The sequence below is a fragment of the Miscanthus floridulus genome, chromosome 19, assembly GCF_019320115.1.
Source record: "Miscanthus floridulus cultivar M001 chromosome 19, ASM1932011v1, whole genome shotgun sequence".
Taxonomy (NCBI): Eukaryota; Viridiplantae; Streptophyta; class Magnoliopsida; order Poales; family Poaceae; genus Miscanthus; species Miscanthus floridulus.
The window spans coordinates 67,129,595-67,143,734 of record NC_089598.1 but is presented as its reverse complement, the minus strand read 5'-3'; the positions used below and the strand labels follow the sequence as shown (position 1 = coordinate 67,143,734).

The 14,140-nt window shown below is 43.3% G+C and overlaps 1 protein-coding gene across 1 annotated transcript; it reads left to right on the top strand.

Moving 5' to 3' along the window:
• The first annotated feature begins 215 nt into the window (after positions 1–215).
• Positions 216–6,581, top strand: LOC136528376 (protein ENHANCER OF LHP1 1). Its single transcript, XM_066521335.1, is given in 16 exon segments — positions 216–553; positions 668–1,497; positions 1,499–1,546; positions 1,548–1,775; positions 1,911–2,087; positions 2,201–2,314; positions 3,857–3,961; positions 4,135–4,269; positions 4,360–4,389; positions 4,391–4,416; positions 4,491–4,515; positions 4,517–4,597; positions 4,748–4,864; positions 4,946–5,072; positions 5,153–5,283; positions 5,791–6,581. Coding segments are annotated over 16 exon segments (2,961 nt in total). The 5' UTR covers positions 216–255; the 3' UTR covers positions 6,280–6,581.
• The last annotated feature ends 7,559 nt before the right edge of the window (positions 6,582–14,140 follow it).

Below are 14,140 nucleotides of genomic sequence, written 5' to 3'. Positions count from 1 at the left end.
AATATAATATAAATTGAGATGGACTGATCGCTAGATGCGAGCGTTTATTTTGTTATCGGAGCGAGTATAACCAAGCAGACCCATGCTCCCCTTCCCGCGCTTTCTCCCGCCAATTTTTTTGCGGCGGCGGGAACACATAGATAACGAAAAGGTACAAGCCCCTTCTTCTTCTCAATTTCTAACACCAGCTCCCATTCCGAATCCGCGTCACCACAATTCTCTCCACAAACGAAGCCCCAAAGGGGAAGGGCCGCCATGAAAGGGCGCGTGGTGAAGCTCCGTGAGGCGCACAAGGCAGGCTCGCCGGCCCTCTGTTGCGCCTCCTGGGGGCCTAGCGGGCAACATGTCGTCACCGCTTCTGCTGCCGACACTGCCGTCCTGATCCACGACGCCGCTACGGTGCTCGCCGGTGGCCGGGGCTCGGGTTCGTCGCCGGTGGCTACTATCCGTCTCCACAAAGACGGCGTCACTGCACTCGCAGTCGCGCCGGGCCCCAGCGGCTCTCTGGCATCGGGATCCATGGACCACTCCATCAAGTTCTACACTTTCCCAGGTTCGTGGATCTCACTGCCCTGAGGCGTTTATTATATGATTGGATAAATTTTCTTCTATTTTCTTACTTTACACGGCCAGATCTGTGACATGTCTTCTGACCTCTGCTAAGCAGAGGGGGAGTTCCAGAGCAATGTCGCCCGATTCACCCTGCCGATCCGATCACTCACCTTTAACAGAAAAGGCACCCTGCTGGCGGCCGCAGGCGACGACGACGGCATCAAGCTGATCGCGACCATTGACAACACCATCTCGAAGGTGCTCAAGGGACACAAGGGCGCCGTCACTGGGCTCGCGTTCGACCCGAGGAACGATTACCTAGCATCCGTCGACAGCATCGGTACCGTCATCTATTGGGATCTTTGCATTGGTGCTGAGGCCCGTACTTTGACGCGTGTCGCTCCCACATTTCGGTCGGATAACTCGGTCAGGAATGTTCTGTGCTGGAGCCCTGATGGTCAGACCCTTGCTGTGCCTGGGTTGAGGAACAATGTGGTGCTGTATGATAGGGACACAGGGGAGGAGGTGTGCACGCTATATGGAGATCATGAACAACCAGTGAGCTGTCTTTGCTGGTCTCCCAATGGGAGATACCTGGCCAGTGCTGGCCTGGATAGGCAGGTGCTCATCTGGGATGTGAAGTTAAGGCAGGACATCGAGAGGCAGAAGTTTGACGTTAGGATATGCAGCTTGGCCTGGAAACCAAATGGAAATGCTTTACTTCTGATTGATGTCATGGGCAGGGTTGGCATTTGGGAATCAGTCATACCTTCGACTATGAAGTCACCTAATGAGGGCATACCTGATCTCAACTCTACTAAGGCTCCTCTATTTGACGATGATGACGATGACGAGGACGAGGAGAAGCCAAGTACCTCGGGTGGCTTGGAGGATGATATGGACGAAACTCTTAGTGATTCAACACCTTTCAGCCACAAGAGGACCAAGGAGGAAGTCCACATTCGACAGAGATAGTGATAATGAGGATTTAACACAATCAAATGGAATCGACCAAAAGAATGAAAGATAAGCATAATAAAAAAGAGGATGCTGGAAAGGCAAGAGGTGATTCTGCCACTTCAGCAAGGCTAGTTACTGCAAGAATGCAAGCTGCTTTCCAGCCTGGATCAACACCACCTCAGCCTGGCATGCGAAATTTCCTCGCATACAACATGCTTGGAAGTATTACTACTATTGAAAATGAGGGGCATTCACATGTGGAGGTAAGATCTGCTGTTACATGTTGCTTTGTAGCTGTATGTGCTCAGTTGATTGCAGCTTGAATGTGGATCAAGCCACCTGATGCTATTTCAGTTCCTCCTTAGAGTGCAATAACTACTTGTATTTACATTTTCCAGGTTGACTTCCATGACACAGGAAGAGGACCTAGAGTTCCTTCCATGACAGACTATTTTGGTTTCACAATGGCTGCAATGAATGGATCAGGAAGTGTGTTTGCAAATCAATGCAAGGGTGACAAGAATATGAGCACTCTAATGTACCGCCCTTTTGGTAGCTGGGCTGGTAACAGTGAGGTACGTTATTTGCATGTCACACTTAGGTAATACGAGTTCAACAAATGAAAATCTTGAAGTTTGTATTTGTTTACTAGTTATTGATGCATAATGTACTTTATATTCAAAATTAGTGGTCAATGAGATTTGAGGGGGAAGAAGTGAAGGCTGTGGCTCTTGGTGCTGGATGGGTTGCTGCAGTCACAAGCTTAAATTTTTTGCGCATTTTCACCGAAGGAGGCTTGCAGGTTATATTAAGTTTCCTCACGTCTACAATTGAAACCTTCTATATTTGTCTAGTTTTATTCTTGTCTGTGACATAGTGAAGATCATTTTGCTTAGAGCAAGCTGCTGCCATTTTTGTTCCCAGATACAAATGAACTATGTTATTAATTTCATGTTCACACCTTCCTACGTGTGCTCCCTAAGGCTGAAATTGTTATAGGTATTAAATTGTTGACAACATTTTTTTATACCACTCTTGATTCCCTCTCAAAGACCACAATCAAAAGGAAAGGACAAACAAACACAAATTCATGTCCATTGATAATGCAAGCTGAGGACTATTTATGGTCTGGGTGGTATTCAATGTTCTGTTTTTCTTTGAGGACCGAAAAAGGAAATACAACTGCTGTAGACTCTTATAGAGAGGATTTTTAGTTTAGCAGATGTGTCTATGTGAGGTGGCAAATGGTAATAGTTGTCTAAAATAGGGGGAAAGAGAAGTCCAATCAGTTTAAGAGTTTGAGTAAGGAAGTTTTATAAGATATGATAGAATCCAAGCTCAAGTTTAGGTCCATGTACTATTAGTTTTTTGTGAATGCTCCTTCGCGCGCTTTTCATTAAGAGGAGAAAACCGTAGTCAGAAGTTTGCAGGTATGCCGTATGCATTCTAGGAACGTGAGGGGCATCCCCCAGAACGCAAGCTAGTAGCAGTGCATAGTAGGATTTAGTCATATAGACTATCTGGAGATGTGTAAAAGATAGACACGAGTAATGGAGAATGTTGTGGCAGCCGCTAGGGTTGAGAGGGAGAGAGGGGGCCTGGCCGGGGGCCTTGCCCACGGCTGAGCAAGAGAGAAGGCTTTTCCTTCTAATTCCTGCTTGATTAGATTGATACATCTCCTGCAAGGAGCTCCGGCTGTCTTTGCCGCCAGCCTGAGTAGCAACAAGAAGGCAGCAAGATGGCCGTGTAGCAACGGCGACCAGCGGAGGCGCCCCTGCGACGACCAGCGGAGGCACCCCTGTGGCGACCAGTGGCAGAATGTGGTGGCCCTTCGCGGGACATGGTTGCCGGTTGCCACACGCTTTCTCCCCACTGGAAGGTGACATCTCTGATACCAGATGTTATGGTGGCGGGTAGGGTTGGGAGGGAGAGAGGGGACCTACCGGGGGCCTTGCCCATGGCCGAGCAAGAGAGAAGACTTTTCCTTCTAATTCCTGCTTGATTAGATTGATACATCTTCTCTCCTTATATAGAGAGGCTTACTTGACCCCTAAGCAAGAAATCCTTATCTTTAATTAACCCTAACTCTAATGGGCTATATTGCCAACCCAGGCCTGATAGGCCCATGACATACGCCTCTAACAGAGAAACACTTCTCCATATTTCCAGTTGCTATCGCCCTTCTTATTTCTAGTTTGTACAGTCGCTCCACATTTCTAAATGCAAGCAATGTAATCTGCTTCTGAATTTGTTACAAGACAAAGCATGGATCTCTCCATGGATACCCTATCTCTTATACAAGGCAAAGCAGAATCAAAACACTAATCAACCAATTTTTTTGCAGATGCATATCCTCTCAGTCAGTGGCCCGGTTGTTACAGCAGCAGGTTATGAAGACCAGCTAGCTATTGTGTCACATGCTTCTGATTGTCTGCCCTCAGGAGATCAGGTATTTGTCAGGGTTTTAATTTGCTCTAGTGTTAAGCTTAACAGTGGCCTTATATACGTTGTGCCAAAGCTGCTGTATGGTTTTAAGTAGTGACCTATCCCTTTGGTGTTACGCATACTTTTCTGTGAGTAATGATGCTGTAATAACTAAGTATGTGTGACTGATACTGACAGGTGCTGGATGTTAAAGTATTCAACATATCTGAAGGGGCACAATCAATGTCTGGTCGTCTTGTTTTGACACCATTGTCTCAATTATCTTGGTTTGGATTCAGTGAGAATGGCCAACTTAGTTCATATGATTCCAAGGTTTGTATGACCTACAAGTACGTTAATGTTTAACATAGCTTCAGTGATATCAATATCAAGAATGTTTTAAATGAGCAACCAAATTTTCAGGGAATACTGAGGGTTTTTTCCAGTCAGTTCAGGTGGAAGTTGGCTTCCATTATTTAGGTATTGAATATACTCTACTGGATAAACACTCATGTTATTGCTACAGCAAAGAAAATCACTCTATTTGATTTCAGTTCGTTGAAGGCAAGAAAATCCGAAGGATGAAAGCCATTGGGTGGTCGGTTTGGATGCAAATAATGTATTCTGCATTTTATGCAAAACCCCTCAATCTTATCCACATGTATGATTTGTTTCTTTTCAGTTACTTTCATATTAGTGGAACTTCTGAAGTGTAGATAGTTCCAACAAATGGTTTTTTTCTCTGTTGGAAACTTGGACAAAGTTTCCTCACTACAAACTGGCCTGTCCCTTTGACTGCTTCTGATCTTAGGTGATGCCCAAGCCTGTGCTAAACATACTTCATCTGTCATTTCCCCTTGCGTCATCAGACCTTGGGGCTAATAGTTTGGAAAATGAGTTCTTGATGAGGAAGTTACAGCTGTCACAGGTTCATACTGTTCCTTTTCAGTTCTGTACTGTGTTATATGTGTTCTGTTATCTGTTTATTAAAACTTGCTATTTATCTCAGATTCAAAATAAAATGGAAGAAATGGCTGCTTTGGGCCTTGACATCACCACATATGATGATGAAGCATTCAACATGGAGGCAGGACTTGACCAGTGCATTTTGAGGCTCATCTCTATCTGCTGCAGTGGTACCAGACTTGAACTAAAAGGATTTATGAATTTTGGTGTTGTATGAAATTTATAGTCTTCTTTTCTTGTTTTCCCAAAGGTGATAAGCTTGTTCGAGCTTCTGAGCTTGCAAAATTATTGACACTAGAGAAGTCAATGAAGGGAGCGCTAACACTAGTGACCCGCTTGAAACTTCCCATGTTGCAAGAGAAGTTCAGTTCCATAATTGAGGTAAAGACCACAACCCTTAATTTCTACTTCGATTGAACCTATCTAATTTCTGGACTTGATTCATGTGCTTTTCTATGTAAGAAAAAGAACTGTGCGGAAACTTTTAGCCAGGATCGGTTTCAGCACAGGCTTGATTCAACTCTTTAATCAATTTGACAAACATACCTTCATGTAATCTGATCTTGTAGAAACACGTCAAGAGTGTACCAATCACAGAATATCTTGTCGTCCTCATGTTCCACCTCTAGGCAGTCCTTACAAGGTTCCATGACTGCAAACCTGTACAGGAGTTCCATCCTCCTAGCAGCGGTCAGGGGGCCTTGAGCTCCACCTGCCCTAGTGTTGGACCCGCCCTATAATTCCAAATCTCTTAATCTAGCAACCACCATACTAGGAATTTGTTATTGAAGTTAATCTATAAATTTTATCAGCCACACTTAATGTAAAAATATTCTTACAGTCTTGAGCACCTTGTTCAATTGATGATTGTAGAGTTTCCTGTTTCAGGAGAGGATGTTAAACAATAAAATAATAGCTGGGACAGGAAGATTTTGCTCCAATGCTACAATCATGACGAGCACACCAGTGCTGACCACTCAGGCAACTCTACCATCTAAGTTTATGCAAGATGGGAACAGTTCGCTGGAATCTTCATTACCCAAACCGAATCTTGTCAATCAACAATGCAGTTCAACTGAACCAAAGAATTCAGCAGGAGAGCAAGGGATTGAAATTAAGGATAGCACTGGAAAAGTTTCATCTGCTTTTATTCCATCTACCAAGGTACCTAAAAGCAGTGAAACAAAGAAACACAGAAATGGAGCATCCAATTCAGCTGTAGTCGACCAGAATCAGGAAGGAGACATTGATCACACTGGTGCAAAAAAAAAAAGAGCACTGAATACTGCAATCGAGCAGAGCCTCGGCGGCCAGTTAACCCTTTTGCAAAATCATCTTCCAGTAAAGAACAGTCATCATCCCTTTTGGATTCCATAAAAAAAATGAAAGTTGACAAACCCAATAGTAGAATTTGAAAAATAATTGTTCTCATTTATGTCATGGCCTGTAGGAGGGGAGGGGAACCAACTCATAGGCATCCACTGACATCTGCAGTATCTAGTTTGCTTCTGATGGCATATGTAATAACCATTCACTTTCTAAGTTTGTTTCTTGATGGTTTGGTGGATTACTGCTGTTGGGATAGATCAATATTGTTCCGGCTGATTTGTTGTGAGAGAAAAACATTGTTCCGGCTGAAAAAACAACTGAAAAAGACGGATTATAAAAAAAGCACATAGGGCCATTATTGTGATGTATTCCCCCTGTTTATGAAATTGGTTCATTTGTGAATTGCTTTGTCATATAATATTGCTTCTGGTCTTATCACCTCTAATGCTTGTATGCCTTGCAGGTATGTAAGGCTTCGTATCAAATTGACTCTTGAACTTTTTCCCCCCAACAATAGGTGTTCCCTGAGCCTCTTCACAATATATTTTTATACTTTCCTAGAACAGGCAGTGTCATGACCCGATGGTGTTCCAACTGAGACTTTTTAAACATGCCCCTTGAACTCGACTCACCAAACCCCTCTCGAACCTTGGCCCGAGCTGTTGGACTTTCTCATCACATGTTTGGAACCCGGACTTTAACCATCTAGAGACTCTAAACCATAGCCCTAGTTCAATCCCTTTGGTGGTCAGGACCGACTTCATCAACCCCTATGGTAACCCTTTACCTATGCTCTCTAGGACAACTACTACAAATTCGCTTATCAACTCTCTAATCTCTAATCAAGCTAAGTCAACTAGTGTCAACCCTGGTCAACTCTATAGTTGACTTAATGAAATTATTCATGATATCATTCAAGAAGTGCTCTATAACTCTCAGAGGTTTATACCAACTTCCTAGATGAAATTTAAAACCCCCAATATCAATCTTTTTTTTCTCTAAATCCAAAATCTTAAATTCAGTGTTCTGTCGGACCGTCCGGTTTCCCCACGGACCGTCAGCAAGATCATTTTTAGTAGAATCAGTTTGGGTGAGCTATCTCTCTGTCCCCTGCCCCACATTTTCGAAACGGAGATAACCTAGCTGCTGGTTCAGCCCTCCTACGCCCACTCCACTCCACTCCCTCTCCATTCTCCCTCTCTCCTCAAAACAAGAACTCAAGAACAAAGTTTCAAAAAAAAAGAACTCAAGAATAAGGAAGAACTCGAGAGAAAGAAAGAAAAGAGAAGAAAAGGAAGAGAAAGAAAAGAAGATCAAGGAGTAACCAAGATTCATCATCTCAAGGAGGAAATGCACATAATCACCTCCAATCTCCATTCTTGGGTGAGCTCAAAAATCCCCTCTCCATTCTTCTTGAAATCTCCACTCAAACCCTAACTGTTGCCTTCTCCATGCATGGATGGAAGATGAAGGTTTCTAGATGCTCCATTACCTCAAGTGTAAACTCAATGTCCTCTCTTCATCAATCATCTCATGCATCTCTCCAATTTCTCTTAGAATTTCTATGATTTTTACAAGAAAATCATGAGAAGGCTCCAATCCATCCTTCTCAAAGCAAGGAAGAGCAAGAACTAGGCGCAAGCCCAGCTTCTTGTGGCATTCTGCGCTTCCTCTGTCAAACCGACGAAGCTGTGGAGAACCTTCAGTAGTACTGAAGCCGGCTCGGCATAAATCAGATTGAGCCATCTAACCTCCCCGTCCGTCGCGTCGAGGTTGGCTAGGTCTGGCCGCACCCTTGCATCGGTCGTTGCTCAGGTCTGTGTCACTGGTGTTTGTGCTTTTGGACAAGGGACTAAAGTCTAGGGGATTTTATTGTCACGTCGGGGGTTCGATATTAATAATAAAACTAATTATAGAAAATCGTGATTAATTCGTGAGACGAATCTATTAAATTTAACTAATACATCATTAGTCATGTTTACTGTAGCAATATGTTATCAAAGCATGAATTAATTAGTCTTAATAGATTCGTCTTATAAATTAGTCTTAATCTATATAATTAGTTTTATAATTAGTCTATGTTTAATACTTCAAATAGTGTCAATCTTAATGTGACATGATTAAATTTTAGGAAACACCTGCTTACGTCCCCGTGACCCCGCTCTTTGCTCGCTGTTCGTGCCCCTTGGTCAAGCCCAATTTACGGCGTTGCTCGTGATGTTTGGGTTGATCTGATGTGAATATGTGATGATCCGTTGTCTGCTTTTGTTATCTCCTCTGCTCTCCAGACTTGGAGAAGTAACTCGTCTTCTCAGATAATTAGGATCTAGAGATGTGGTGTCATATTCACCCGTTCACTCTGAAATTTGCCATATTCTGTTATTATGTGTAAAGCCCCCTTTGGCACGGCTCATCCAAAACGGCTTCACCGGTGAAGCCAAAGCCGGTGAAGCCAGGAAAATTAGCTTTTTTCGGCTTTCAGTTCATTTTAATCCCGGCTTACAAAACGGCTTCATGCTACAGTACCTCGATTTACGCAAAATAGATGAAGCCGAAGCCGACATAAGCCGTGCCAAAAAGGCCCTAAATGTGTTGTCGTATCCATCTGCAGTAGATGTAATGCGTGAATGCTGAAATTGGTTCGGTTTAGTTGTCGTATCAATCTGTACTTAATTTCATGTCTTGACGTTGATGTAGTTTGAGTGCATGTTCAACTAGTAGTTGCTTATGATGGTGGTAGTCACGAAGAATTTGATTATGTAGACACCGGGGGTTATTGAAAATGCAGAAGGCGCGCGAGGACAACACCCTCCATTGTTGCCAAGAGTCAGAATGGTGACTACATGAGTAAGCACTTTGAAGAATTTTCTAGGATTAAAGGAGTTGCCTTATGTTTGGAAGAAGCCTTAAGCCTTGTATGGCCCTAATAGGATTTATTTTCAATGAATACACGCAGGTACTACTCACAACACTAACTACACCGGAAGAAAGAATAGAGAAAATTGCACAGGCTCCAAAAGGATTTCTTTCTCAAGTTCTTTTGACTCTTTAGGTAGTTTTGAAATATTTGTTTCATATGTCAGTGCCTCCTATCGTAATTCATAATTTTGTAGTTTAGAATATTCAGTTGAATATATATATATGATATTTCTTTCTCAATTCCTGCATGCTCTTCTTAAAGATGAAATATATTCTGCACAGAGTTTAAAAGACATCTTCGTTCAGTGAATAAACTTTTAGTGTTGTAGTTGTTGATTTTGTTGTACTTCACATTTTCATGAGCAATAACTTAAAAAAATTCGTGGACACTATGCATTATTGATCTACAGCTTACAATTTCAAGGATTAAGATAAGTGTTTTCCGAGCTCACACACAAGCACGAACCCAGTAGAAAGCTAGAGTTTTTTTTTATCTTACATACCTGTATTAAAGTTAGGGCCTGTTTGATCCTTGAAATTGAATTCATTCTAATATTTACAATTTACACATAGAATAATTAAGCTAATATAGCTGTATATAGAATATATTTGTATATTTATTGTTAGGTATACAAGAAACATATTTATATGTTGCATTTTTATTGTAGAAAAGTGAGTTGAAGAGTATATTATAAGTTGGAGAGTAGAATTATAGCATAGTGATTTATAGAATCAATTTTCATCTCTCACCCTATGAATTTGAGATAGACTTATCTGTAAGCTTGAAAAAGTTATGGAATGTTTAACATTCTAAGCCAAATAGCCTAATCTATTAAGTATATTTCAATTCCTCCATAAACGAAGGGATCCAAACGGCCCCTTAAGGGAAACGTACAAAGATTCATAGAAATACAGGTACGCCAAAGGACAACTGTCTCAATCTATTTGCACATAGGGACTTAGAAAAGAAAAACTTACAAGCATGCCCCTAGACCCTGAGCTCACTCTCGCATGCATAGGGCGCCACCAATTGTCGCCGGGAGCCGACACAACCAGATGCCACCTTCCCCAAGTCTGAGAGAGCTCCATCGCACAAAAGCTTTGCAAAAGAGCCAAAGTCGACACTCGTCCCAAAGAATGAGATGAGCTGAACGCCCATCGACCGGGGCCGCGCCCCGAGAACCCTCGCCCTTAGATTGGAGACCACCGCCACGGGAAAAACGAACTCGATCCGCCCTCCATGTCACCCCAAAACCCAAAGCTCCCTCTCTATCCTTGAAAACAAAAGCCGGCACCCACCTTGACTCGGCAACTGTTGAGAAGAATGGTCGCCGATCGTTGACTCATGTACTAGGACTCCGCACAGGGAGTACCACCTCCATGGGCTCGCCATTGTCGCTGGAATGGAGCGCCAACAGGGTGAGTAAGAAACCAAGAGGACTTATTCTGTCATGATGTTGTCGCCAACGCCATCAGGAAACCTAAACCTAGATACCCTAGGACCCAAACTACAACCTACCCCACCTTGCGACGCCCCATAGGCCATGGGAGATGAAAGAGACCACCGGCTTCTAGACCTGATCCTTTTTTTTCTCATCTCTCAACTGTAGCAGGGAGAGAGCCTTGGAGAGAGCAGGGGAAGCGGCATCAGGATAGGGAGAGAGAGGACGGGAAGGGGATGTAGCAAGCTAGAGTTGAAAGGCCAAAACTACAGTAGCAAAAGCGACGCACACACATCTGATCGCAGTCAACGGTCAACACTTGCACAGCAGAGAGTAGGCTAGGGGACAAAGGGCGTGATTGGTTGCTCCGGCATTGGTGATCCAAGATGGGGGCCCTGTGCAGGCTCTTCCTAGCCATGATGGAAGCATGCAAGTGGGTGTGTTTGGTTGCATCCGAGTATAGGATACCGGATGACCTGCATCGTGTTTGGTTCCCTGTTTGCACCATTTCGGTGTATGAACTGGTGATTCCAGATCTTGTTTGGTTGGCCGCATTGCCCTAGGTCTGAATACCCATGTATGAGTTTGGTGTGGTTACCACCAGCTATTGCAGAATGAAGAAAAATAGAAGGAAACAGAGATAACTTTGCCTTAGTTCAACAAGCTTGGCATTGACAATGACCTTGGAGCTTCTAATGACATAAACATGACAATAGTACTCCCAGCAAATCATGAACAAGGGCGTGATTGGTTGCCCAAAAGTCATAGTTCCTCACAAGGTCATTGTCTCCACACGTTTTCATGGCATTTTGAAACCATCACAAGCAATATGAAACAATTAGAGGCACCTACAACAATGCTTAACAATGAAAAAGTCAAGCATCATCAAAATAAACGACCGAACCAAAGTGATAGCCAGTAACCAAGGTATTTTAGGGCTTCATTGGTTGCCCGAAGCACTGCAAGGAGGCATTTTAGGGCATAGACCCCAGGCTCCTTTCCCCGATAGGCAACATACCAAGCCATGGCATTTTGAGCATCACAGACAGTTATAGCAACGAGCAAGAACGAACCACAGGAGCACCAGCAACAGAAAAGACTACACCACAGCCACAACAAATAACACCGGTTTGTTCCTAAGCACCTTTGGTGGAGGATTGACAAAAACTTTATCATCTTCATAACCCATGAACTCTAAGTATGATGCTTCTGCCTCTTCTTTGTTAGGGAAACTCTTGTAGCTGTTGTTTTTAAAACCAGTTACCTGGGCATTGCATCTAGCCCAGGTTGCATATACCCTAGGAACTCTGCCATGGTACACAACATACTAAGCCATTTGCCCCTTAAAAACACATAAAAGCAAGTATAAGATGTTGATAAGATGAGGGGTAGTTCAATCGAGTTGCCTCAGATTTAATTGCCTTTTTATTTGACCTTGAACTTGGAGCTTAAGAAATATAGACAGCAACAAACCTCAAACAGATAGTAGAAAACCAAGATCATGACAGGCATGAAACCATGAGAGACATCCAGCCCAGCCATCAGATCATCAGAATTGTCCAGTTGTTGCTTGGGCATGGATGTCTCACATGGTTTGATGACAGCCATGGGAAGCGTAAGCAGAAGATAGAAGAAACAATGCTCTAGTACCTCACAAGTCCAAGGTCATCAATGTGCACAATCCATTACTCAAACTAGCAATATTATCTTCATAGGCATGAAAAGGATCTCACAATTGTATCAGCCTAGTCAAAAAAATGGTTGATATCAGAAGCACAAAAAACATAGGCCTCAGCTAATGTAAACTGCAATCATCCCAGGTGGCAAATAAGAACACATATTGCTAAGGCAAGTTCATGACTCCCATGGAAGCATGGGACACGTCCATCCTAGCCATCCGGTAGGCATGCCTACAATAGTTGCTTGGGAATGGACGTATCCCACGGGTTGATGAAAGACATGAAAAAACACAAGAAGACAATAAAGCAACAACAGGAATAATACCCACAGCCACCTCAGATTGTTATAGTTTGCATCATCGGCCAAATAGGAACTCCTTCAAGAACAATAACAGCATCTGAAATGTCTCAGATGAACTGAGAATCCAAGGTATTTTATGGCTCAGATCAACTAAGTGACAATCCATCACCCTTTGATAATGTCTACACCACATAGATCAACAAAGCCTCACATCCATCACCATGGCTCCTATGTTATTCCAGACTAGGTGCAGCCTTGTTAGGCGGCAAATGGTTCTTTGTAGCATCATTTGAGGTAAGTGCTACACATCAAAATACTTCCTACAGCATAAGACAGTTAGCATGGCTATATGCAAAAGTGGAGAGGCCAACTCGTATGCATCTAAGCAAAGTAGGTTGTGCTCAGGTAGGTCCTAAGCCACAGGATCCTATGAGCCTCTGTCATCTGAACAAAGCAAAGTCCCTTAGCCTTGTTCTTCAGCAGGTAAACCAGGGCAAACATGAGTGCCTCCTATGAGTACCCAGGGCAATCCATAACACAGCCATAAAAGATCCTGATGCACCTCATTGTGCTATGGAGTCTTGAGGGCATCTCCTACAGACTCCACAGCCTTGATCATTCCATTCATGAGGTCTATTTCCTTTGGGGCAAGCTTCCTTCTCTTGCCACCCCTTTCCTCCTGGCCCTTGGCATCAGAACCCTTAGAGCCTTCCATACCAGAAGGAGTTCCCTTTCCAGAATCAGCCTCTATGCCACCTAAGACAGTGATGTCCTCAACGGTATAAATATCACCTTGGCCAATGTTTGTTGGAGTACTGTAAGGTCGAGATGGTGGACTAGAGGGGGTGGATAGTCCTTTCTAAAATTAATCACATCGGCTGACCAAAACAAGTGCGGAATTAAAACTATCGGTCTAGTCAAGACAATACCCCTCTATTGATGTTCTCTAGCACCTTCCAAAGATACTAATTAAGCAACAAAGGTGACAGGCTAGCTAGAGCTCATCTAACCAATTCTAGAAGCAATGTCACATAAACCTATGCCACTAGTACCTTAAGCAACAAGGGAGCGCCTACACATGCTAGTAAGCAAAAGCACAAAGCCAACTAAGCTCACTAGCAATGCTCAATAACAAGGCAACCAAAGCCAAATTAGAGAGCGCAAATACTTAGCTACACAAACTAAGCAATGTGACTAACAATGTTACACAAACCAAATTAGCCACGCAAGGGAGCTACTTCTATGCTACACAAGTAAGAAGGTAACTAGTGAGCTACACAAGCTAACTAATTACAAGAGCAACTACACAAGCACAATGTATATATAAAAGTAATCACAAGCTTGTGTAAAGGGATTCCAAACCAACAGGAAGAACAAGGTTGACACGGTGATTTTTCTCACGAGGTTCACATGCTTGCCAACACGCTAGTTCCCGTTGTGTCAACCACTCACTTGGTGGTTCGGCGGCTAATTGGCATCACCCGCCAAGCCTGCACGTCGGGCACCGCAAGAACCTACCCTGAAAGTGAGGGTAGCTCAATGACACGCTCAACTAGAGTTGCTCTTCG